This window comes from Canis lupus, chromosome 32 (genome assembly GCF_048164855.1).
Source record: "Canis lupus baileyi chromosome 32, mCanLup2.hap1, whole genome shotgun sequence".
Lineage (NCBI taxonomy): Eukaryota > Metazoa > Chordata > Mammalia > Carnivora > Canidae > Canis > Canis lupus.
Genome location: NC_132869.1, coordinates 12,362,870 through 12,389,757, shown reverse-complemented (window position 1 = coordinate 12,389,757; position 26,888 = coordinate 12,362,870). Strand labels below are relative to the sequence as shown.

Sequence of the window (26,888 nt, the reverse complement as noted above, 5' to 3'; positions counted from 1 at the left end):
AAAGAATTTCTGATGGCCTGAGGAAAAACTAATGGTGGAAAATCTAGATGCAAAATTATTTAAACATTCTGATCCCAATTTTATAAAGAAAAAAAATATCTTCACAGAACAACGACAGATGGAAATAGATCAAAATGTTAAAAGTAGTCATTTTCCTGTGCTAATGTGGTTTAGTGCTAGCTGCTTACCTTGTCCTAAGCAGGGATAAAATGTCTGCTCCAACAACAGTGAGGGCAAAGTGATAAAACGTGTATGAAGTGCCTTATAGGGACACCTGGGTGGCTCAGTGGTTGAGCATCCGCCTTCGGCTCAGGGTGTGATCCCGGAGTCATAGGATTGAGTCCCACATCGGGCTCTTCGTGTGGAGCCTGCTTCTCCCTCTGCCTGTGTCTCTGCCTCTCTCTCTCTCTCTCTCTGTCATGAATAAATAAATAAAATCTTTTCTAAAAATGCCTTATAAACTGTACAGTGTGGTTTCATAATAATCTATTGTTCAGTGGTGTCCAGAAGGGGTAGTGGTGGTGGTGGTGTTTACTTGCTAAGAAATAATTACATATTCTTGACCATTTTCTAAGACTTTAATGATAACAAATGTTCGATTCTTCTCCCACTTACATTTCTTGGTATTAAACACAAGGATAAACAAAGGACACTGATTTAAAACATCATTTCTAGATTCAACACAAATCAGTTGAAGGACTAACCCTTTCTTTTCATTCACTCTCCTAGTGAAATAGTGGATCAAGTACTAGAAGTAAAAAGTACATTCTGTAAAGCTTGCCAACACTTTAAAATGAAGTGTATTTAAACTCTTAGCCCTGGATTTTAAAATAAGGAAATATAACTGCTTCTCCACTGAACTCAAAAGTTGTACCTTATATATTTCTTTCACATCTGTATGACTTAAAACCTTAGTAACGAATGCTCAAAAGAACAAAATGACTGTTTGAGATAGTTAAATGCTCTTTTTAAAAATATCCTACTCCATATCAATGAATTGAACTTTCAAACTATGCACAGATGCCAATGTATGCACAAACATTTCTAAACATTTCATCATCACACAAGCCATTTCTCTAGATTTTGGCTTGAGTATTGAAAAATAATGCTCATAAAACACCCCGAATTATATGTGCCATATTACTTTTTAGAGTGCTGATGTAGTTATTGAATACCTACTAAAAAGTCTGAGATTTGTATGTTTGTTATGATTCACAGAATGCATTCCTGTAAACGCTTCTGTTGCAGGCTGATAGCCTCTCAAGCTATGATTTAGGGCAGGTAGTGTTCTCACAGGATGGGTAAGACATTTAGGTTCTAATAAACCACTTAATTTATGTGAACCTTAGTTTTTTTCATTTGTAAAATGGGGATAAAAATAGTACCAACCCCATAAGGTACTTAGGATGAAATAGATTTATTCATATAAAGACATCAGCACATAACAAATCCTACAACGTCAGATATACAGTAGTCGTCCCTTATCCGCTCTTCTACTTCCATGGTTTCACTTACCTACCATCAACCGCAGTCCAGAAGTAGATGATTCTCCTTTTGACATATGGTCAGAAGGTCAGTAGTAGCTAATGCTACATCACAATGCTTATGTCATTTTCCTCACCTCATCTTGTCACGTAGGCATTTTATCATCTCACGTCACCACAAGAAGGGTGAGTACAGTAGAGCAAGATACTTTGAGAGAAAGAGAAAGACCACATTACATAATTTTTATGATGGTATATTTTAATTGTTCTATCTTATTAGTTATTTTTGTTAATCTCTTACTGTGCCTAATTTATCAATTAAACCCTATCATAGGTGTGTATGTATAGGAAAAAATATTGTGCGTGGAGGGCTCAGGCATCCACCAAGGCACTTGGAATGAATCCTCCATGAATAGGAGGACCACTATGCTACTAAAATAATTAATGTCTTTTCCATTGTTCCAAGCACGAGTCAGAACCTAGACAATGCATGGATGACTACCAGGAGAGACAACATTTGCAGCTGGAATTTCGGAAAGCCTATCCTTGAGTGACTACCTTGTTTGTTTGTTTTTGGTCATCCTTAAGCTCATCTTTGAGAAGATGGTGCTTAAGTATTTTGAGGGACTTTTCATCATCCTGAAGATTTTCTTTTCCTCTTAACACAAACTACATTTTTTGCTATGATGTTAAAAAAAAGGGTTTTTTCTAGCCTAAGCAACGGAAGAAAAAAGATACTGTCCACATATACCCTTGCATGCAGTCAGCTCCCTGATCTGAGGCTGGGCAAGTGTGTCCAGGAGCCACCTGGACGAGGAAATGCCATGGCCTTCAGCAGACAGGGACAAGCAAACATTGGGTCTCCCATCCTCCCCACCAATCCCTCTGCCCCGCTGCTTGAAATCCTAGATGTCTATCTGTTTTTTACGTTGATGGCTTAGAGCAGTCACACCTGGAAGAGGCAGCCCTTTCTGAGAACACAGGAGAAGGAGAACAAGGTGGAGCCAGGACAGAAACCCTTTCTAACACACAGGATGCCTGTGCAGTGGGCTCTTGGCTCAAAACTGTGGCGATGCTCTTCTGTAGTCTTCCTGTGGCCTCTTGGTCCTTTGAATTCTTGTTATTGCGGATAACACCACAAACTCTCCAGGACTCGTAGCTCTGGGAAAGCCTCTGGTACGGCCAAGTTTAACACAGTTGATCAGCCTGGTGCCTATAGGTGACCCGTTTTTGTATGTCGAAACTTGGGATCTGCTCAGACTTTTCAAGGTTGCTGGTTTTGAACCTCGTCACTTTCTTCACACTTTGTTCACGTCAGATACTCTGTGTCCTGGTTTTTCTTAGTTCCTTAGTGCCTGCCCACCTGGCAGTGTGACCTAAGTGTATCTGAATTTCCCCATCCCCCCATGTAAAACTTTTCTGGGCAGTCAGCTTAGAACATCATATATTAGCTCATGTATCCAACGGGTCCTACTTAGGGCAGACACCAGCAGCTGGGGGCTACATGGGACCCCAAAGCTACAGGGCAGAGCTTGATGTAAAAGCAAAAGCCTTGGGCCAAGAGAGAGGAGCCCTGGGAAATACAAGCCTTGCATGGCCAGTAGTTAGTCTGACCAGCAAGTCCTTGATTGCCTGCTCTAATCCTCAGTCTCTTCACCTGTAAAGACATGGGGTTGAGCCAAATGATTCCTAAGAGAGTTTGGGACTCGTGTGTGGATTGTGCTCTGCAGGAAATGACAACCTATCAGAAAAGAGGAGATCGGCCCACAGACAGCACTAATACCGGGTGTTCCTGAGAAGCTCTACAGCAGAAAGTGGTCAGAAAAAAAGGTCCTGGAGTGCTCAGGGAGGGAGGACTGCCCAAAGGAGGTGACACTTTGTAAAGTGACTGAAAGAGCGGGTAGGCTAGATGGTAGAGATCATGAGACATGATTCCCCACCAGACAGAGGGAATGAAGTAAGGGAAGTCAGGCACAGGAATTTCAGGCCTGGAAGAGACTAATCAAGGAGGAAAGAAGGCCTGCAATAGGTGAGGAGCAAGATCCCAGAGTGCGAGGCAGAAGAGGGGTGCTCGTGGGGTCCCGGAAGGGAAGTCATCTGGGAAGGACTGGGTGGTTAGTGAGGGCTGTCTGATTAAAGCTTTAGAAAAACAGTCTCATCCTGCAGGGCAGATGGGGAAGAAGGAGGCTGGGAGGCAGCTGGACAGGACCAGAGTGACCCACATGAGGTAGGATGAGGAGGCAGAAAAGTGAGGGAGGGAGGCCAGGGCCAAAGGGCCACCTGGATGAGGGCGCAGAGAAAGCCAGTCGGTCCCCAGACACTGGTTCCACACCTACTATGTGCCAGATGCTGTGTTGGATTCTACGGTACAGTCGTGAGCCAGACAGACCAGGGCCTGTCTCTCAAGGTGCTCCTAATATCCTGGGACAATGACATGCCAACAGGAAAGTGTCAGCTATTGGATAAGTGCTCTGCATAGGTAATGAGGGGGAGGGACAGGGAACCAGACTGGAGAGGCTGCTGCGTCAGGATGCTCCCCAAGGAAGTGCCATGTGACTGTGCAGGGATCTGGGGGAGGGCTTTCCAAGCAATCCCGAGGTGGGAATGGCCTTGGCCTATTGAAAAGGTGGTACAGAGCCTGGGTGGCTCAGTGGTTGAGCATCTGGTTTCGGCTCAGGGCATGATCCGAGGTCCTGGGATTGAGTCCCGCATCGGGCTCCTGCTTCTCCCTCTGCCTATGTCTCTGCCTCTCTCTCTCTGTGTCTCTCACGAATAAAATCTTTAAAAAAAGAAAAGAAAAGGTGGTACAGAGGCCAGTGTAATCACTCATCCACTCATTATTTCAACAAGTACTTATTGAGCACCTCAACCATGTACCAGAGATTGTTCCAAGCTTGTGGGAAGCATTAGTGAACGGAAGAGAATGAAAGCCCTGCGTTCCTACAGCATATACCCTACCAGGTGGAGGCAGCAAATACGTCATAAATATAATAAGTGCATTTTATATTATGGTAGAGCCATGGGAAAGAGAACACAATTTTTTTTCTAAATTTTTTGCTGTTCTGGATAATGCTGCAATGGACATCTTCACACAAAAATCTTTTTCACGTATCTAGGATTTTTGCAAAGGACCGATTTCAAAGAGAACTACCTCCATTTTAAAGGCTTTTAACACAAAGTATCAAACTGCTTTTCAGTGAGGTTATACTGATTCTCCCACTGATATATAATATATATCAGAGTGTTTATTTTACTACACCCTTACCAGAGTTGGGTGTTATGAGCTCTTTAAAGTGTTAATACATTATGTCTTTCATTGGTATTGCTTTGATAATGAAATTGAACGCTAAATTTTGGCTTTTAACTGTGGGAGAAAGTATTACTAAGCAAATTAACTAGGTAAGCAAGCTACAGGATAGCCCTTCCTAGTTCTACTTCTCTTCTATGTCTAGGACCCAAAAGTGAAGTGATTTATCAAAGTCACAGTTCAGAGGCACCTTTTACTTCAAACTGATTCACATTAGCAACATACTTGAACAATTATTTGTCAGATGTAAACCAAAATATATTTAAGTATGCTTTTTTTTAAGATTTTATTTATTCATTCATTCATTCATTCATTCATGAGAGACAGAGAGAGAGAGGGGGGCAGGCTCCATGCAGGGGAGCCTGATGTGGGACTCTATCCCGGGACTCCAGGATCACACCCTGGGCCAAAAGGAAGCACCCAACCACTGAGCCACCCAGATGTCCCTATTTAACTATGCTTAAAAAATAATTTGTTAAAGTTCTGTCTGGCAGGGTTGCTACCTAGGAAGTTCTAGCTTCAATTACATTATGAATTTGAAAATAAGAAACACCTGCTCCTCTTTAAACAATTTCATACTTTAGGTTTTTCATTGAAACCTCTGTTATTCCAGAATTAGTGGTGTTTGTTGTGCTTTTATATAAACCTATATATATTTATATAAACATTAAGAAGCAATTCGGGCTCTCCTTGGCAGTGATGGCCTGGCTTACACACCTTTACATGTGAGTTACTTCCCTGCTGGGGACTCACCGCTGAACCACCGCATCCACAAGCCCCTCAGCCCCTGCCTGAGCCCCATTCTCACCTCCCGACACCTGGAGCAGAAGGGTCCTCCTCCTGCCCAGGCCTGGGAAGGTGCTGAGAAGGGGCAAGATTGCAGAGAGCCACCCAAGGTGGTACCCAATACTGGGTTTTTGCCCAAAAGGTAGTGCTATGGTTCTTTTCTGGTTTGTCTGTTTTATTGGCGTGTGTGACCTTTGTAGGCTATCTTGCAAGCCAACCCTTGCTGTTAACATTGATTCCATGGGACAATGCCGGTTAGGTTTCAAACCAGCACTTGGACCTAACCCTTTCGTGAGAACTGCATGTGCTGCAGGGAGCCTGGTGACACTGCTGTTCTTCCAAGCCCAGGCCCTGCTCCTCAGTGGTCCACCTTCTGCACCCTGGATCTCCTGGCATAGCATCAGCCAGGCCACAGGGAATGAAAATCAAAGTGGACTCAGGAGGGATGTGATGTGGACTTGAATTCTAGCTTTGCTGATGAATGGTTTCAGACTTGAGACCGCAAGTGGCTGTACCACCTAAATTCATAGATGTATATGAAATCCATGCACTCTGCATTCAGTCTACAAGCGTTGGTGTTTCACAGAGCATGAGATGCTATTGTTGCTGGCTTCTACCAGTATTTCTAAGATTTGTGTGGAATTTCATAAGAATTTGTAAACATGAACATTTCTGCTTCCAAGGATATTTACGAGTCTACTCAGTACCTGAAAAAATTTTGAATTTTTTTAAAAATTAAATTTGAACATGTTTTGAAAAGTAGCTTCTTCTCTCCCCAGCTTTCTCTAGGGAAAACGGAGAGAGCTGTCCCCTTGTTGTTAGGGCAGCCCCAGAACCATGCAGGAAGGCAGTGGGGAGAGCTCTTCTCACTTTTGAGGAGATACAGGATTGTGGTGTCTATGGCCAGTGGCACACCCTGCATGAGGCCCATGAACTCCCCTTGTGCTCCTCATCTCTTAGCAAACCACCAGCTCAAACCCAGGTTTAAAACATTGTTTGGAGGGGCTCCTGGATGGCTCAGTGGTTGAGCGTCTGCCTTTGGCTCAGGTTGTGATCCTGGGGTCCAGGGATTGAGTCCCATATCAGGCTCTGCTGGGGGAGGTCTGCTTCTCCCTCTGCCTGTGTCTCTGCCTCTCTCTGTGTGTCTCATTAATAAATAAATTAAATCTTAAAAAAAAAAAAAGAACATTGCCTGGAGACAGCGCAAGACCTAGAGTCCCACTGCCTGCATTCCATTTCCACTGAAGCATACTTATTGTATGACCTCAGGCAAGTTGCTTAGCCTCTCTGATGCCCCAGTTTTCCCACCTGTAAAATGGGAATAATGTTACACCCACTTCAGAGTATTAGGGAGATTACATACATGAATAGTTGTGCATGTGGAGGGCTTTGTGCTCCAGGGAAATAATGAGCACTTGGTAAATGCTGGGTGTTATTAGCTGATTGGTTTTTTTTTTTTTTCACATTTCCTCAAAATTTAGGGGACCTATTTAAATGTCATCTATTCTGGTGCTCCACAACTTCAGAGAAATGTAGAAACTTTGGATGACACTAAAACTAGTGATGAGATCCATTAAATATTCAGAATACAGCCTGCTAAGTTTTCAGTTGCATTGGCATAGAAAACATAGGTGTCAGGGATGGCCTAATTTCTTATTCTTAGAAAGATGGCAAAATTGTGTTGGACAGTTGATAGTGCAGGTCCTTCTGTCCCAGAAAATAAAATCAAAATTTTGATTTTATCAAAATAAAATTTCAGGGCTGAAATTTGATCAGTTCGGGACATATTAGAAATAAACAAATAGCTTGGTACCAAATCCATTGTTAGCTGCAGGAATGGGAAGCCAGAGAACTATGCACATTTCTGCCCTTGAGCTTCTTTTCCAGGGTGAAAGCTCAGCCCCTGGCGGGGTTGGGACCTGGGACCTCAAAGAGGCATTTCTGTTCACTGCTCCCCACCTCCAGAACCTGCTCCCAGTCACTGTCAGGCATTCTGTGAAGGTGTTGCATTTCCACCTGCTCCTTGGTAATGAGGGAAACGTATCCCAAAATATGCCTTTCTTCATGTTCCCCTTGGCTGCAGAGGAAGGAGGGAGGAGTCTTTGCCCTGCCCCTCCCACCACATATATGCATAAATACACGAAAGTGTGTTCCTTCTTGGAAAGGAAATCTTGGTGGGGAGGGAGGGGCTCTGAGTGCCTTTAGCTGAACAAAGTGCTGGTGGAGGGAGGGGTGGTGGAGAGGAGCTATGTTAGGGGCTCAGCCCTTTACCACAGAAAGCAGACTTTCCCCACTGCTCCACCTCTGGCTGCCTTGCTGCACCCCAGCCATATCACTGAGCCAGTCCCATATCAACTGGCTTCCTCAGCCCCCTGAAGAGGAACCCTAAGTGACATTTGCTAGTCCCACGTGCATAGTGGTGCAGGTTAAACTACACGAGGGCACAGGGCAGGGGAGTGTGTGGGGGGTAAAATCTAGCTAGCTTGCTAAGCTGTAAACCCCGGTGCAGGGCTGGGTCTAACTGGAGGAAGGGGCATCTTTTTCCAATTTGCACATAGAGCTAGTATCTAATTCCTGGTGGTATCTAATCTGAACCTCTCCACCTCCTTTGGCCCCCACCCCCCCATAGCAACCTCTGTTGCTGCTCAGTTCTTTGGAGATGGTCTTCCATGGCCATGACCTCCAGGAACCCGAGGGAGCTGTAAAGTGTGCAAGGGAGGATGTGCGGGCCTCAGTAATCACCGGTGAGAAGGAGAAGAGGTAGTTCATTCTAACATTCACTACATTGAGTGCGCTCTGTGGGCAGGCACAGTGCTGGATGTGGGGGGCTATGCATCTGGCTGTAGGCATGGGCCTGCCCGCGAGGGCCCACAAACAGAGAAGTGCAGTGCCCCTGGTGAGCACCATCATGGCTGCAGGCACCAGGTGCCCGGGGCCCACAGAGCAGGTGTGCCCAGCACCCTGGAGGGAGGGGGGACACTTCCCAAAAGGAGATGGGCCTGAGTAGGTTCCAGCAGGATTGCACAGGAGCTGGCTGGGTACACTTCCCTGGGATGGCATCTGTGGTGCCCAGATCAGGAATTGTGCTAAGCAAAGGTACCTTTTCAGAAGATCCAGAAAGTCTGCAAGATGCTTGACCTGTTACTAGGCCTCAAAGGGTGGCGAGGGTGGGAGCGGGGGGCACCATGCTTAGGTCTGTAGATTTTAAGCTTTGAACATTTGCAGGAGAGTAAAATGCCAACCATTCTCCTTTTCTTGGTGTTTATATTTCTAGGCTCTTAAATGTTTATGTTAAAAATTGGTAGTCCCAGAAAGCTTTCTGGCCTCTTGCTTTGTGATAACTTGCTAAGTTTCTTTTCTTTTTCCCATTCCCAGATACTTACTGGAGCAAGATTTCCCAGGCATGAGGATTGGTCCAGAGCCCACCACGGATTCCTTCATCGCTGTGATGTATGGAGAGACTGAGGGTAGCACCCCAGGGAATGCATTAGTTGTGGATCCTAAAAAGCCATTTCGAAAGCTTAGTCGCTTTGGAAATGCTTTTCTGAATCGGTAAGCACGAGCAACCTGGCATTGTTGGTCAGGTTGTTTGTTTGTATGTTTATTTTTAAGAGTTTATTTATTTATTTGACAGAAAGAGCACAAGCAGGGGGAGCAGGAGAGGGAGAAGCAGGCTCCCCACCAAGCAGGGAGCCCAACATGGGGCTCGATCCCAGGACCCTAGGATCATGACCTGAGCCAAAGGCAGACGCTTAACTGAGCCGCCCAGGCGCCCTGGTCAGGTTTTCTTTGAATTCTTCTTTGAATTCTTGCCAATTACATATAAAGTTTCAAAAACAGAATGGAGTATGTCTGTTTTAGAAGAGAGAAGCTATAGAGAATATGCTTATTGTGTTCAAATATTTGAAAAGATTATTATAGAAAATGATCAGTTATTACCTATTCTGGGCGGCTTCAGAGGATAGAGCTAAGGCCTGGGATTGGTCATTATAAGGCCACACAGTACAGGGAATACATTTCTAATAATTTCAGCAGTCCAGAAATGGATCAAGTTGCCTTGTGAGGAAGTGTGCTTCCTGTCACTGACAATGTTAAGTGGTGACTGGATGGCCACCGCTCAGGTGTGGTATGCTGGGGACTCCTGTACAGGGAACTCAGCCCAGAGGACCCCTGAGGCTTGTCTGACCCCCCAGATTCAGCCTGTTGATATTCCTGCTTGGCTGCCCCTTATGCTTCTCACTCCCATGCTTTGAGCTATCTCCTCGTTCATTAAGGCCTGTCAGGAGAAATAGAGGCAAAACCACACAAAAACTTAAATTGGTTATTTGGTGGTTCTGTTGCAGAAGTGAAGTTGTGGGATAGCTGAGGTTCTGTCTTAGGTGGAGATGTGTTTTGCCTGTATTATCCTGTACCCTTTCTCCAGTGCTCCCAATGAAACAGAGGGCTGCAGACGAAGCAGGTCTGGATGCAGCTCTGCCCTCTTAGACATGACCTGTTGTCCCTTCCCTTGCCTTCCTCCTCTTTGCCACTTCTAGCTTTTTTTAAACCCCTTTTCTTTTTCTTCTCTCCTGCCATATCCCTCACCCCTCTATTTCCCTCTTTTATGAGTCTCCTGATTTAGACCAGTTACTCTGGGGGTGCAAAGCCAAGGAGGGGTCATCCAAACAAAAGAAACTGTACTTCTTTTTAGATGGTTTAAAAGATAGGAACAGATCCTCCCAGTCCATTGCCACCCTCCCAAAGGCTGAGATGTCTCATTGCACAACTCTGGGGAGTTCCATTCGCAAGGACTAGGGGAAGGATGATGTGCTCAGGTGTTGAGCAGTGACTCTGCCAAGGGCAGCCCATGCAACCTCCAGAGATGCCTCTGAGAAAAACCGGACTCTAAGGGCTTTTGTATGCTCTCATCACAAATCAAAGGAGGCATCCAAATGGCAGCCAGAAAATGTGGCAGTAGGAGAAATAGAAATGCATAGATGATGTAGATAGAGTCACAGAGAAATCCTGTCTTTTTGCTGACAGTGATTTGCAGAATACTGTCCAGATGATTTTCTCTACCTGCAGGATGCTCTCAGGGAGGAGTTTCCTCCTTCTCTCCAGAGCAGCCTTGGGTGGCACCAGAGCCTCTCCTGCGGGAGAAGTAGGGGTTGAGCCCATGTGGGAGAGCACCAGAAGGTCTCCTGAGGCACTTGAAGGGCAGTGGAACAAGAAATTCCCCCATCAAGGCCTCTTGGGGAGACCTGGTCATGGAGCAGGCAAACAGCCAGGCTTCCTGTCCCAAGATGGGCCCTGGAAGGTTCCGGAGGCCTGGAAAAGTGCAGGGCACAAGGTCCTTCTCCATGAAAGACTGCCTGGAAATCCCATGGTTTCATTACCACTGCCTTTTTGTCTTTCTTTTTGCCCGACAAAGGCTTAAAAAATAAATAAGCTGCCACTTTTTTCAAATTCCTATTTTGTGAAGTCCATATTCATAAGGGGAATCCCAGGAAGAATGGCTATCGGCTTCTTTTGAACAGATGATTTGCTTTCCTGACAAATCTTCTTTTCAAATGCCAAACATACAGCAGAGGAGTATGGAAATTTTGAACGGCAAGTTTCATTATCTGAGATTTTTTTATTTATTTATTTTATTTTATTTTATTTTAAATATTTTTTTTCAATTTTTATTTATTTATGATAGTCACAGAGAGAGAGAGAGAGGCAGAGACACAGGCCGAGGGAGAAGCAGGCTCCATGCACCGGGAGCCCGATGTGGGATTCGATCCCCGGTCTCCAGGATCGCGCCCTGGGCCAAAGGCAGGCGCAAAACCGCTGCGCCACCCAGGGATCCCTGAGATTGTTTTTTTAAAGATTTTATTTATTTATTCATGAGAAACACAGAAAGAGAGGCAGAGACACAGGAAGAGGGAGAAGCAGGCTCCACACAGGGAGCCCGACGTGGGACTCGATCCCGGGTCTCCAGGATCACACCCCGGGGCCGAAGGTGGCGCTAAACCGCTGAGCCGCCCGGGCTGCCCCATTAGCTGAGATTTAAAACTTGCTGAAAGTCATCCGTGTATTATGTAATCAAGTGTTAATTAAGTTGAGAATACATAGAAAAATGTTAGCAAATATTAGTATAGCCTTTACTGTGTGTCAGATACAGTTCTTGACTTTACTTGTATATTAGCTCTAAATCCTCATCAAGTCTCTGTGACCTACATGCTACTATTATCCTCCACATAGACAGGAGGAGTTGATGCATAGAAGTTCATTTGACTTCCACAGAGCCACTCAGCTGAGAAGTGGCAGTGCTGGTTTAGGAACTCAGGCCATCTGGCTCACAGTCCCTACTAGTGCCCAATGTACTGCCCAATGGCATGAATGACACTTGGACTGAGGATCGCTCCTACTGTCCCCGATCTAACTTTGCAGGCTGTCCTTAATAAGGCCCCTGAACAATGAGTATGATTATGTTCCTAGTTAATAGATTAAAATGTTCACATACACTACTTTTTCTGGGTTAATAAGACAGTGTTACTATGGCCATTTTACAGATGAGAAAGCTGAGAGCAAAGTAAAATGATTTACCCATGAAAAGGCCAAGACAATATTAAAATTCAGCTTCCTCTTCCCTTCTGTCCACCACCTCGTACCTCATGAAGCAGTCTCAGAGAAGAGTTTCTGTTCCAGTCCTGCTGGTGGCCATGTATTTGTGAGGGACACACCTCATCGCACTTAAGAATAAACAGCATGTCTAAAGTCATATCCATACAACAGTGCTCTTGTTTCACCCACTGCTTGGGTAAGAAAAAAGTCAATTAGTGTAGGGCACTCAAACATGTGTATGTAATTATAATGTCCCTATGGGAACACCAGGTGAGCTAGCTCTAATGCCAGGCAAACTCCTCTTTACATAGCATACTTCAAAATAGAATACTTAGAGGAATGGGGATTGATTGTCTGCAGGGAAGAACTTTCTCCTCCCCACCCACCGAGCAACCACCAGTCACCCTTGGGATAGGTCTGGCTTATTACCCTGGCCTTCTCATTATGGAGCATTGGCTTGAGGCCCTGCCCCCAGGGACGTCTTTAAAAGTGGTTACTACTTCATGAGGTGGTACCAGGTGACACCTGATGGGTGTCAGCCTATAAGCATTAAGCAAACCAGTGCAGCCTGAGTTTTAACACGTAAGGCTGGTTGCTGAGAAAGTAACAGAGGCTCTATGGTGCTGTTCTGAGAAAAGAAGGCAAATTCCCAAAAAGGCAGCTCCAGATTATGGACATTCCACACTTGAACAATCAGAGGAGTTGAGTCTAGAACAAAAAGAGTTCTATGGAAATAACTTTAGTTCCATTCCATTCCATTCCGAAACTCCACCATGCTACCTTGCTTTGGAGAGGAATTCGCAGTCGGGCTCGTCTTGGGAATGTGGTTACTGAGGCTCCAGTCTGTTACCAGGAGACAGTTCTAACTCCCCCAGGAGGAGATGGATGACCAGCAGGACCCGAGGGCATGTGGCCTGGGAGGCTCTGCATCTTGGTCAGTTCCAGCAGTGTCAGGATTGACTCTGACATTTCCACTCCCTTTACCCCCTGGTTTTGAACTGGATGTTATGTTTTTCCCTCAATCTTTTTTTTTTTTTTTTTAAGATTTTATTTATTCATTCATGAGAGATACACACACAGAGAGAAAGAGAGGCAGAGACACAGGCGGAGGGAGAAGCAGGCTCCATGCAGGGAGCCCAACATGTGGGACTGGATCCTGGGTCTCCAGGATCAGGCTCTGGGCTGAAGGCAGCGCTAAACCGCTGAGCCACCCAGGCTGCCCCTCAATTTCCTTTTCTAAACATGGTAGTCTTTTTGTTTGTTTGTTTGTTTGTTTTGTTTTTAATCCAGATAGCTGCAGGCATTGTGTTTAGTTTAGGATCTATTTTAATTTTAAATCATAGTCATCCACAGAAGAAATTCTTAATAGCATTTCCTCATTGCCTCTGTTTACTTTTGAAAAAACAAACAAACAAACAAACAAAAAAACTTTAATCAGTAGCCCCAGGGATTGAAATTTGGAAACTTTCTTTCAAGCTAAAGGAATCTAAATGCTGCTTCCAGTGCACCTGTCATTTTAGCCAGGCCTGAGAATAGTGATGATAAAATACAAACCCATTCTCATGTTGGTGTGATGATTTAGCCATAATAGAATACATATGTGCATTTTGTGACTTCTATTCTGTTCGTCACCTCTCTGTAAGTAAATGAAGCTTTAATAATAGGCTTTTTAAATATGAATATTATAGTCACTTAGTACCATAGGGAATATTTTTCTAACTGACTTACTACAAGTATACAGCATCAGTCTGGACACATACCGGCTTCATCAGCTAATTTAGATGCATAGATTAAGGAAAAGAGGCTTCTGCCAAGAATCACCAGCAAATTTGTTGTTTTCTTTTTAATCTGAGTGATGAACTGGTATTGTTTGTTGATTTGTCCATTTTGTGGTGTGCTTATCCATCATAAACGTATTGAAGCTCTTCCCATTAGTCTAACCTCAGGATTTGTGGTGGCTGCCAAGTCATTAACCATTGTTCCTCCCTGGCAGCCGCCTGTACGTACGGTCCTGGTCCTAACATTCCAGAAAACCAGCTGTGCTCCCTGGATTCAGGCAGACTTTCCCAGCACTGGGTGCACTGCTGTTCCCCACTCTGGCAGTCAGGAAAGAGAGGCTTGAAAAGTACATGTTTAGGTTGCACGCCATGAAATTGCCAATATTCAGCCATCCTTTACTTGTAAAAGTGGTAATTCTGTAAGATTCCATCTAAGCAGGTAACTGTGGCCTTTTTTATATGCTGGATGTGAAATTAAATTTCTCCTGGGCCGTGAAGGTTAGATCAGCCGTTTGTGGCAGGACCATGTAATAATTATTATCGTGGGTTGGTTGTCAGAGGCTTTTTGCATATCGTGTGCTATTTATGATGGCATCTTAGGAAGTCATGTCATCTCTCTGGTCTCCCTCTAATCAGCATATGAGTTAGGGTTGAAGGAGGTGCTTTGAAACTGCACCATACTCTGTCCACCGTAGGCATCCGCTGTTATCTGAACCAGATGACACCGTGGGAGTTCTCGGGCTGCTAGAATTGCTCAGATACCTAGAGCTTGCAGAGTTAGTAAGCGAGGTCTTCTGCCTTCTGGCACCTCTACCCTCCAGTAGTAGGCTGGAACAAGTCACGAGGGAGCCTCTGGTGGGGAGTTCCAGGGCTGTGGCACATCACTCCCTTGTTTTGGGATGTTGCCGTCTGTGACAAGGTACACAGTAGTGGTTCAAATGCACTAAGTGGTGGTAGCAGCCTAGTAGTCAAAAACCCCAGGCCCAAGTCCAAACTGCTGGGTTAGCATCCCAGCTCCATCACTTACCAGCCACGTGACTTGGCAAGTTATGGCATGTGCCCCTCTGTGCCCTGGTCTCCTCCTGTGTAAACGGCAGCACACATCCCCTACCTTTCAGATTTTGATGAGGATTAAGTGATTTAAAATGTATACAAAAACTGTTTAGGGATGCCTGGATGGCTCAGTGGTTGAGTGTCTGCCTTCGGCTCAGACTCAGGTTGTGGTCCTGGGGGTCCTGGGATTGAGTTCCGCATTGGGCTCCCCACAGGGAGCCTGCTTCTCTGTCAGTCTCTGCCTCTCATGAATAGATAAATAAAATCCTTAAAAAAAAAAAATCTTTACTATATGTGTTAAGACATATAGTAATTGGGCAGTAAATGTTTGTGCCATTTTATTATTGCCGTAACTACCAAATATCACTACATTGTTAAAATCAAACAGCGTTAAAGTACCACCTGGTTCTTTCAGAATGTTGGTCATCAAATTGGAATGTTAGCATTTAGAGGCAATTTTAAAATCCCTAATCTTCTCGCCTCCTTGTTTTACTATGTAGCAAGACCTTACAACCCAGACTATTCCTTCACCCAGCCCCCTTTCTGCTACCCCTGAGCCTTCTTTGGGTGTGGGGGTGGCAGGGGAGGGGGGTGAAGTGCAGAGTTGGCGTCCTTCTTCCGCTTCTTTTATCAGACAATGAGATGCATCAGGTCAGCCCTGGGCGAGAAGATGCTTCGTAACAGCTTCTGTGAGGCTCCTGGGCTTAACGGACACATGTCTGTGATTTTCATGGGAAATGTAGAGGGCAAGGCACAGGTACACTTTTATGTTAGTCACTCTAAAAAGGAGGAGGAAGTCCATCTTGGCACAGCAAACCTGTGCTTGGAGACATTTCAGCACGCAAACATAAGCAAGAAAAGCCTGACCTAGGGCTGACTGTACTATACCCAATAAATAACCTTGCCTTTCACCTTCCTGTCTTGGAGCCTAACAATAAGATAGGTTTGCTGTAACAGCATTGCATTAGGGTGTTTTTCTGATTACAATATAATTATTTAAGAAAACATCCATGTGGGCCTGACTCCTCCTGTATGAGGCCTGCCCCCACGCAGGGGTCTGAAAGCTGACCTGTGCTCTGTGCTCCCCTGCTGCACCCCTCCCTCCACCCCTGCACGCCCTCACTCCCCTACCTCACAGGCTTTCTTGCTTTCCTTCATGGAATGTAGCCAGGTTTTGGACATGCAAGCCAACCACCCCATCCCAGGGTGCACCTGGAGAGCTCTCTCCTTCTCTCCCCACCGTCCCCCACCTCCTGTGCCTTCTCCTTCCCTCCTTCTCCCCCTCCTCCCTTTTTCTGCAGTTATCCTTGTGGGCCCCTCAGGTGATCCCTTGTCTACTGTGTGGGAATGTGGTTGTCACCACATTCACCGCATCTTGTTTTGTGGCTCACAGATTTCACCTCTGCTGTTGTGTCAGAAGGCATGGGAGTTGTTGGAAGTTTGTCACTCTGCAGAGAGGGAGTGGACAATTTATATATTTTGAATCCCTCTGTTAACTCCACACTAGAATCCAAAGTTTTGTGTTTTGGAAAAATTGATATTGAGTGTGAGCTTGTGGTTTTGGAGACAGGTCAGTCTCTCTCAGGAATAGCTTAGGGTGAATAGTTTCACCCATGTGCAATTTTTCAGCATTGCCGAATGTCTCAAGCCATCCAATAAAAAGGATGGGACTGGAATAAGAGACAGAATCATCACTGACAAGAAACGCAGTCTACCACAGATGCACTCAGAACTCTGTTCCTCGCTCAGTTCTAGAGCGTTGAATGGGGTGGTTTGTTTCTCTGTGAACTTACAAAGAATGAATGCTTAGTGATCTCTGTGTACTTTATTCTCACAGATCTGCTCTCCCAACATTGAGCAGTGGGGTTTATTTAAAGGTCTGGAGGGTGCATGAGGGGTGAGAGAAAATCAGAAATAAGTAGTTCTCTTAAAAAAAAAAAAAAAAGTAGTTCTCTTAAATTAGCTTGTCCCTTTATTTTTAACATGGTGAGATTTTTAACTTTATGGATTGAGTTCTACTCAGCTGACATCAGAAATTCTAGATTGTGGTCTTTGGCCAGCCATGCATTAATGGTGTGACCTCAAGATGTCATAACTACTCTGTGCTTCATCTTTTCCAGCAGCAAAATGATCATAATATCTTTTCCTACATCTCCTTGGGCTGACTTGAAAATATAGGAAAGAATGTGTGGGAAACTTGTCCTGAGCACTTCAAAGATGGCTATTTTGAAATGTCAGTAATTGTATCTCTTTCTCAGGACTGCCCACCCCTGGCCGTGCGGCCAAGCCCCTACCCTGCCCGTGGGGCTATGCCATCCACATGTGTACTGTGAGGGCTGGCATCGCCTCCCTGTCTTGCATTCCCAGCATATTTACTTTCTGAGTGATCCCACCAGTTCCACTGAATGGAAGAATTGAGCTTTTGCTGAGAGTTTTCCAGCTTTCTGCCCACACCAATACAGAAGTTAGCCATTTACAATAGAGAAGAGGAGAGACACTCTATAGTTTTCGCCTTAAAACAGACACAGTGCCTACCAGGGATCCACCTTGGGGTCTGCTGCCTGAGTGAAAGTATCAAAGTGTTTCCCTCTGCTACTCTAGAGTTACTTACCATTAAAGCTAAAAAAAAGACCTTACTTGTCCCCATCCAAGTGTCTCCATTTATACATAAGGACACAGGCCCAAAGTTGGGAAGCCCTTGTCCAGGGTCCCACAGCAGATTATTGGCAAAGGTCGAGCTGAACCTGAACCCAGTCTGCTGACCCACAGGTCAAATTTTCCTCCCATTTCACGCTGCTTCCGTGAGGCTGATGCCAGGACAGCTGAAAGCAGGGGGATCAGGATGAGAAGGAAGAAATGGTATCAGGGAAGTGAGGGCCAAGGAGGGAGGCTTGAGATGCCCAGCCAGGACTCTCCCCTGCCCCTGCTACTTTGTCCACTTTTAGGGTACACCTCGGATTCTGAGGCACTTGGAGGATTTGGGGTATTTCTCACAGGTGCTTGCCCTGTGCTGGGTCTGAAACCACATGGGCAGCAAACTAGATGCTGAGTCCCCACGGCATCAGTGAAAACAGGCCCTGGTATTTCCACCATCACACCAGGGAGTGGGCAACACGACCAGACAGGGAGCTTAGGATACTCCAGCACAGGCATCCCTGGGTGGCTCAGCGGTTTAGTGCCTGCCTTCAGCCTAGGGTGTGACCCTGGAGTCTCAGGATCAATACCACATCAGGCTTCCTGCATGGAGCCTGCTTCTCCCTTGCCTGTCTCTCTGCCTCTGTCTCTCTCTGTGTGTCTCTCATGAATAAATAAAATCTTTAAAAAAAAAAAAAAAAAGATACTCCAGCACAGTGGGGCAGTGACCCTGAAGGAGGCATAGTATTCCCTGGGAGAAGAAGCCCAGGATGCTTGGCCAAGGAGCAGTATAGGGAATGGGTAGGCAAGGGATGGGCTTTGGGTTGGGCTGGCCTGGGTTTAAGGCCCAGCTCTGAGTGATGCTGAGTAAGTTACTTCTCTGACATTAATAGGAATTTCTTCCTCAAGGGATTAGTTACTATGAGGAACAAATGCAATGATGTTTGTAAAATATCTAAGTATTCAGGGGTGCCTGGGTGGCGTAGTTGGTTAAGCATCTGATTTCGGCTCAGGTCGTGGTCCCAGGGTCTTGGGATTGAATCTGGCATCGGGCTCCCTACTCTGGTGGGGAGTCTGCTTCTCTCCTCCCTCTGCCCCTCCTCTGCACTCGTGTGTTCTCTCTCCCTCTGCTCTCTCCCTCAAATAAATAAATCAAATTTCTAAGAAATATATCTAAGTGTTCAGTAAATATCAGCTAAAATCAAAATTAATGGGTAAGGATCTGGTGGCAGGTAGCAGGCAGGTGCCAAGGTACCTTCCCATACCTGCCCCATGGTCCAGCATCTAATCCCCATGGCACCAGTGGAGGTGCTGTAAATCCCCTGCAACCCCCCACTTTACAGACAACGTCAATAACCTTGAGAGGCCAGGGAGCTCCTCAGAGCTTGGAGATGTGTAGTTCCTGATCCCGCCTTTGATCCCTTTTTTTCCAGATTCATGTGCTCCCAGCTGCCCAATCAGGTCTTGAAGAGCATCAGCATCATCGACAGCCCTGGAATCCTGTCTGGGGAGAAGCAGCGCATCAGCCGAGGTCAGTGCCCACCCCAGGCCCACCCCTACTCCGGGGCTGCTGAGGCTCACTGTCAGGCAGCAGAGGATTTCTGTTTCTAGGAGATTCTGTCCACCACCCAGGATGCCTTCAGCGGCCCTGGACAGCCTGGGGGTCCAGAACTGGAGGGGCCCCGAAAAACAATCGGGAGGCATAAATAGCATCAGAGGTTCTGCATTTCAACTGAGAAACTTCTGGAGTGTTAGCTAAAATCTCTTAGTCCCTTTAAACGCTGCCATCTGCCACTAGTACCCACCTCATATAATTCTTGTGAGTTTAAGAGGTGACATACATGTCGCTACTAACCATTCCCTTGGACACGTATGACAAAAAATAAAGGAGATGAGTAGTCACTGCAAAGGAGAGAAGCCCTGCCTCCCACTCTTCCCCCCTCCCCCGTCAGCACACATCCCACTGTCCCACACCGGGGCCTCTGCAGCACTCTTATGCATCAACCTTTGTTGTGGTGCCAGACACTGTGTCGTATGCTGGGGATGCAGCAAAAACAGGCCTACTTTCTGCCCTCATGGAGCTCATGTTCTAATGGGGAAGACAGACACCAAGCCAGTGATCACAGGGAGATAGAAAGTGAGAACTGAGATGGAGCATGTGTTAGGGTGGAAAGGGGAACTAGCCTGGCCCTGGGATGTTGGGAAAGACTCCCCAGTGGAAGTGACATCTGAGCCAAGACCTAGCATATGAGTAGGAATTACCTGAGGGAGGCCCTGCAGTGGGGAAGGAGAGACTAGAAGGCGTTCAGAGATCTGTGGAGAATAGAAAATGCTTGAAAAGTGACATCTGGGCTTCTTTGACCTTCAGAAAATGAGGCTGAGCCATAAACAATATCTAGACCTGTAAGCCATGGTTAAGCAGATGAGCCTGCTGTCTCCTCCGCCCACCCTGGTGAAGGGGCCATTGGGTGGCCTGGAGGGCACAGCTTATTCAGAGTGAGGATGCCTGACTGGGAGGACACTAGGGTGGATTCCTGCAGTCACAGAGGCAGGTCAGATTCCCCTGACCCTTGAAACAAAAGACGGTCCTTTGAGGCTCTGCTGGGAGGGAGAAGATGGAGCAGATGAATTGCTGCTGTCACTTGTCCCTGATAAGTCTTCACGACCCCTTGGATAGCAAGTCCATAGAACTGTGTCTAGAAGTACCAAGGTTGAGCAGGGATGTGTCTGGGGTCATGGCCTCTGGTTCTGGCCAGATGGTGAACTCCCCTGGCACCCATGGAGCAGAAGTGCAGCTACATAGGCCTTGGGGACACTCCCAGGAGCTAGAAAGCAAGGTCCTAAGATGGGTAAAGAAAGGCCAAGGCCTATAGGCCCTCCTTTCTCATGGCATTTCAGGAATGCTGACTTTGCAGCCTCCGTGGACTCAGATTCGTGGAGAGCTGAATCCTGCCTGTGCCTTCGCCTATTCAGTCAGGGACTCTGGACCATTAGGCAACCCTAAGGCCTCCGAGAACATTGCTTATAGAAAAAAGCATAATACTCTTCTTCTCTCATAAATATATGTTAGATTTAGTTTCAGTTATAAAAATAATGTTTGTTGTAAAAGATCCAAGCAATGACTAGGGGTGTACAAAATCTCTCTGTCACAATTAACAATTGTTAACGGTGTTCTCCAGCTCTTTAGAGACTTTTTCCTGTGCGTGTACAAACATACCATTTTTAACAGAAATGCAATTTCCTGACACATTTTCTACAACTTAATTTTTTTTGCCATAGTGGTCTGTCACAGACATCATTCCTTGCTGGTATTTTCAAATTACTTTATTCCTCTTAATAGGTGCTTAGTTTCCATCAAAGGGACCTAACATAGTTTATTTAACTAATTTGTGGAAATTGTGATGGTGAGTAATTTTTTACTGTTACAAAGAGTGCTACAAATAGACATCATTTTTGTATCTTTACGCCTCATTGCCAATAGATTTTTTTCAGAGCCAGTTTAGGACCACTCATCTGGCCCCATAAAAGTTGCTCTGCAGAAAAAAATGTTTTGTTTTAAAAGGAAAATAAAGCAACCCCACTCCCCACAGCTTTTCTAAGCTCTCCATGTTTTATTGCTGCTACCAGTTGGCCGATTCTAATCATTCATGGTCTTCAGGGCTTCTCCTTTGCCTAGTAATTAGAAGTCTTTCAAACTGTAGCTCCTTTATAGTAGTGTCGCATAGCATGCTGCTTTCAGGATGCTTTGAAGACCAGTTCTTTTTAACACTATATAGTAATCTGACTCATATCCTGGTCCGACTTACTAGGGCATGTACTTACTCACATCCTCTGCACAGAAATAGTACACATGGTGCCAAGGAGTCGGTGCCTGCCACCCTGACAGCTAGAGCAGCTGGTGGGGAAGGACCTAGAGCTGCAAATGGTGATGGCGCTCTGCACCGGGGCTGATGTTCCCAGGCTTCAGTACCAAGCTGTGTTTGGGACAATTGGTGGCTGGAGTCACTTAGCTGTCAGTTTCAGCACGTTAACTCCAAAGAGTCTATACAATTTTAAAGCTGCTTCTGCTTAAACTGTTGCAAACAGTGCTGTGCTCCCACTCATCCTCACCCTGCTTCCTCCTTCCAGCTTCATAAATTACAGCACCACCTTCACCAGGCCCTTAGGTCAACACTGGATGAGGGAGTAGGTACGAATTGTGACCCCGCTAAGCATTTGAAACATCTGCCACTGACTTTATTAGTAGGACTCTGACTTCCTTATGGGTGTTCTGTCTATGAAAGAGAGAAAAGATGCCAGCTGCTGTGCCTTTCCTTGTCCCTTGCTGCAGCCGATGGATTAGCCCTCAAGAAGCAGAATCTCCTCAGGGAGATTCCTCTTACACATCTGCAGAGTCTTTTTAGGTGTGTATCCGCAATAGCAGTATAAGAACAGCCACCATATATTGAGTCCTTGTTATATGTCTACACTGTGCTAATCACTTGGGATTTGCCATCTGTGTTAAACCTGTTATACTCATGCACTGACAGTAGCTCAGCCCTGGCAAGTAAACCCCACTTGCCCTCACTCCCCTGGGAAAGCAGAGCCTTCCAACGACCATGAGAGCTCTTTCCCCACCTGCTAGGCAGATGAGTGACTGAGCTTGACAGAGTAAACACTATTGACAGGGTGCCACTTCTGGAGAATAGATTCTGAGGACGAGTGCTGTACAGGCAGGCAGTGCAGCTGCAGGAGGAGGTGGTGAGGGGTTGGCGACTGCTGAACACCCCAGGAAGACCTGATGACTACAACACACACTCAGGCCTTGGCCCATTAGCATGGGACAGGGAGGTGACAGTGGGATCGTGGAGCTTTGTGCTCTCTTGCTAGGGATCTAATGGGGAAGGAGGGACTTGAACTGGGGAGCTGGCCTCACACCATCACTGACATCCCCCAAGCACCCCTAGGGCATTGCCCAGGTGTCCAGAGCTCTGAGGACCAGATGGTCAGTGAGGGTGTAGTTCCAAGAAGGAATCCTGATGCCTTAGCGGTGAGAGCAAAAATGGGGACTCTGAATATGGGGTTCAGTACCATTATCTTACCTCCCCCATGGCTCCATTCTTCCTGACACATCCCTCTCTCTCATGACATCATAAGCCTGGTTCCTTTTCATCTGGTGCTGAGGAGAGAGGTAAGTGTGATTACAAGGAAGACATAGTGTTCAGTCATGGCTCTTCTCTAGGCCAAAGTCATAGGGAATGGAAAGAAACTTGACATTTCTAAATAATAGTTCATAGTTTATGGTGTCGGGTTTGAGGGAAAACATGGCAGACCCACTCTTATGTTGGAAGCACATTTACCAAACAAGTGTTGGTGAGGATGTGGAGAAAAAGGAGACCTGTAGCATGTTGGTGGGAATGCAAACTGGTGCAGCCATTGTGGAAGACTGTATGGAGGGTCCTCAGAGAATTAAAAAGGAAGCTACCTTACAATCCAGTAATTAATTGCACCACTGGGTATCTACCCAAAAAATACAAAAACACTAATTCAAAGGGACATATATACCCCTATGTTTATAGCAGCATTATGTACAATAGCCAAATTATGGAAGCAGCCCACGTGTCCATCGATAAATGAATGAATAAAGAAGATGTGGTGTATATATGCGATGGAATATTATTCAGCCACAATAAAGAATGAAATCTTGACATTTACAACAACATGGATGGAGCTAGAGAGTATAATTAATGCTAAGCAAAATAAGTCAGAGAAATATAAACCATATGATCCCTTTATATGCGGAATTTAAGAAACAAAACACAAAGAAAATAAAAAGAGAGAAACCAAGAAAAAGACTCTTAATTATAGAGAACAAACTGATGGTTACTAGAGGGGAAGGAGTGGGGGGATGGGTGAAATAGGTGATGGGGATTAAAAAGAAAAGAAAGAAAGAAGTGACCTTTACCAATTAGGATAGGTAATTTTTCTCAGCAGACTCTTAACATTGCCCCTAGAAGTCAGATCACTGGACCCCTTGTCTCTCTGCTCTGCTTCACAGTGAAACAAGAAAAGAATACATAGAGCATCTGGGGAGAGTATTACCTAAATTTACTTGGGAGCTCTATAAATAAAACCCACCAAGGTGATTGATTTTGGAATAATTTTTAGTATATTCCATATGGAAACCCAGTACCCTTCAGATGTTCTTTAGTTAAGTTATAGTTAGCAAAAAATCTTTAGGAACAAAGGATTGAGCTTAGTTACAAAACTGTAGGTTTCGTGGCTGACATAAAAAATATCAAGCATGGATAAAAATGTTCTAAATATTTATAATAATAATTTTATTCTAATCAAGTAATTTTATTACTAAAATAAAGAGCTAGCAAAAAAAAATAGCTAACAAACAAAATAGCTTCCTAATTATTGTAGCCAATAAAAGAATGTTTGGATTCTTAAGATTTTCTAAATTATTTTCTTGAGGGATCCCTGGGTGGCGCAGCGGTTTGGCGCCTGCCTTTGGCCCAGGGCGCGATCCTGGGGACCCGGGATCGAGTCCCACGTCGGGCTCCCAGTGCATGGAGCCTGCTTCTCCCTCTGCCTGTGTCTCTGCCTCTCTCTCTCTCTCTCTCTCTCTCTCTCTCTGTGACTATCATAAATAAATAAAAATTAAAAAAAATTATTTTCTTGAGAGGTGCCTGGGGGGTGTCAATGATGATGTGAGGCCAGCTCCCCAGTTCAAGTCCCTCCTTCCCCATTCGACCCCCCAGCAAGGCAGCACAATGCTCCACCACCCCACCTGCCATCTGCATTGTCCCATGCTGACAGGCTGAACTCTGGGTGTGGTGCAGAAGTTACCTCTTCTCATACTTTCTAAATGTGAGTTGGTTCACTCTTAATCCTTTGCCCCTGATGACAGCATCCAGGTTTTTTACTTTCTATGATGAGAAAACAGAGCACATTTACCTGCACACCCTTATTTTCATTCCTGCTCTTTTATTATTCTGGTTCGTGGCCTGTTTACTTCCTAAAATACTGTTTATTCATGCTGATCCTAACCATTATCTGGGTCTGGACCATTATTTCTGGACTCCGGCATTAACACAAATATGTTCCCAACTCCTAGTATGAATGAATCTCTGGCCTCTGGCTCTAATCATAATGCGCTGGTCTGACTAGGAGAACTCTGAAAAATTCTAATGTGGCAACTGGTATACTTGTCCACCTATTTAACATATAAGCATGTGGAAGGCACTGTTTTAGCAGTGAATAATTATTCCTGTGGTTTCCTGAAAGGATGAGACTTTGTGTAGCCTTCAACAGACTTCACTTTGATAGCAAGATTAGTATAATTTTTCTCTCTTAAAAATTTAACTCCAAAAGAAAAAAGTCGTTGTGGTCTGAATTTTCTGACAGCCATACCTCTTCCTCCAGAACCAGGACCTTGTCAGTTAAAAATCCGAGAACAGCTTCTTCTGATGTTTAAGTCCTTTATTGTATAGGCCCTTCTCATTTTAAGTCCATAAATGAAACTAGGAAGAGAGAGAAAAATAAAAAAGCAGAAAATGTCCTGCTAGGAAAAGCAGTAAATTATAGTAATGCATGCAACAGAAGGAATCAAACTATGCTTCAGGTAACATAACAATCACAGCTTCAAAAATCATCAATTTGTGTTTTAACATTTATATACTGACATCCTTAAGTCTTCTTACTTCTAGCAACATTGAGGAAAGCCTTCAAGAATAAAAAGGGTGGATAGGATGCCTGGGTGGCTCAGCGGTTTAGCGCCTGCCTTCCGCCCAGGGCGTGATCCTGGAGTTCCTGGACCGAGTCCCGTATCGGGCTCCCTGCATGGAGCCTGCTTCTCCCTCTGCTTGTATCTCTGCCTCTCTCTCTCTGTGTTTGTCTCTCATGAATAAATAAGTAAAATCTTTAAAAAATAATAATAAAAAGGGCGGGTCACCTAGGTGGCTCAGGTGGTTAAGTGTCTGCCTTCAGCTCTGGTCATGATCTCAGGGCCCTGGGATTGAGCCCCACGTTGGGCTCCCCGCTCAGTGGGAAATCAGCTTTCCCCTCTCCCTTTGCCGCTCCTCACTGCTTGAGCTTTCTCTCTCTGTCTTAAATGATTAAAATCTTTAAAAAAAAAAATTTTTTTTTTTTAAAAAAAGGGCATCTGAAGACATGACAGGAACTATGAACAGGCAGTTTCAAAGGTCTCCCAACTCAGCAAAAGCGCCCAAACATAATACCACATGAGAACTGACAGACCTGGGGAAAAGGGCTGTGCAACTCCAACCTGGAATTAATAAAGCTGCAGAAAAATAGAAAAGGTGCAAATAAGCCACAATCAAGGAAGCATAGGCACAACCACTTGAAAGACAAAAGGCCAGAGTTTGAAGGCTGCCCAAGAAAGGAGAGAGAACATTTAGGGGTGTCCTGATAAGAATGACTTGCCCTCTTGGGCTTTGGGAACCACAAGGCCTAGAGAGGAAAACACACATGCACACAAAGAGGAAGGAGTCTTCCCCCTAAAAGACCAAGAAAACTTGAAGGAAGGAAGATGTTAGCCATGTTCGACTGCAGCAAAGACCCTTCTAAGAAGCTTGGGGAGAGCAGAGAGCTGAAGAGACTTAGGAGGCCAGCAACATCCTCCCCAGGACAGTGATGGCAGGTGGATCCTGTCCTTAAGATGGGCTGTGCAGTCTCGGCCGTGGGTGTGAGCGTGGAACTTCATGAAGACTTTCTGAGAGGGGCCTCCTAATGCCTGCCAAGTACCCCTGGAGCAAGGATGTTCAGGCTTTACTTGGATAGAAATAATAATTCAGTAAAGAGGGGGGTGGGTGTGGTAGCATTATCCTTTCCCTCATTCTGGTCACCACCCAATTACTGATATAGCTCAGGACCATCCCAGCTTTTCTGCAGGACCAGAGGCTGCAGCCACATGAGCTCACTGGGCATGTGGCCCCCAACTCCCCATCATGTGGTTGCTACAGGGTTTCTTGACGTTTTGTTTTGTTTCTTGGGGTTTGGGCCTAACCATAGTTCATGCTCTCTTAGCTCCTCTCCTTGTTTCCTGTGGCTCCTCCCAGCTTCAAGGCATTCCTAGGCTTCATCAGCATCCCATTGACCTTTACCCTTGGATCCAGAAGTTGGGTGAACAGAGCCCAAGGGCAAACCTTGAGGCATGCCAGTAGAGACTGCCCTCTGGGTTGATAGTATCTCATTAAGGAACAAGTTCCATTGAGGCGTATTGACTTCTTATGTGCCAGGTGCCAAGCTAGG

At 45.4% G+C, this 26,888-nt stretch overlaps 1 protein-coding gene and 1 long non-coding RNA gene across 2 annotated transcripts in view; one reads left to right on the top strand and one right to left on the bottom strand.

The window, feature by feature from the left end:
- EHD4 (EH domain containing 4) overlaps positions 1-26,888 on the top strand; it is an 81,060-nt gene that overhangs the window by 10,409 nt on the left and 43,763 nt on the right. Inside the window, exons 2-3 of the mRNA XM_072808641.1 lie at positions 8,953-9,129; positions 19,064-19,161. Of these exons, the coding sequence (XP_072664742.1) occupies positions 8,953-9,129; positions 19,064-19,161 (275 nt within the window). The remainder of the gene's footprint in view (positions 1-8,952; positions 9,130-19,063; positions 19,162-26,888) is intronic.
- LOC140622876 (uncharacterized) lies at positions 22,701-26,783 on the bottom strand. The gene is made up of 3 exons (XR_012022555.1): positions 26,644-26,783; positions 25,029-25,138; positions 22,701-22,788 (listed from the first exon to the last, which is right to left on the bottom strand). It is a non-coding gene; the product is annotated as an uncharacterized lncRNA (long non-coding RNA).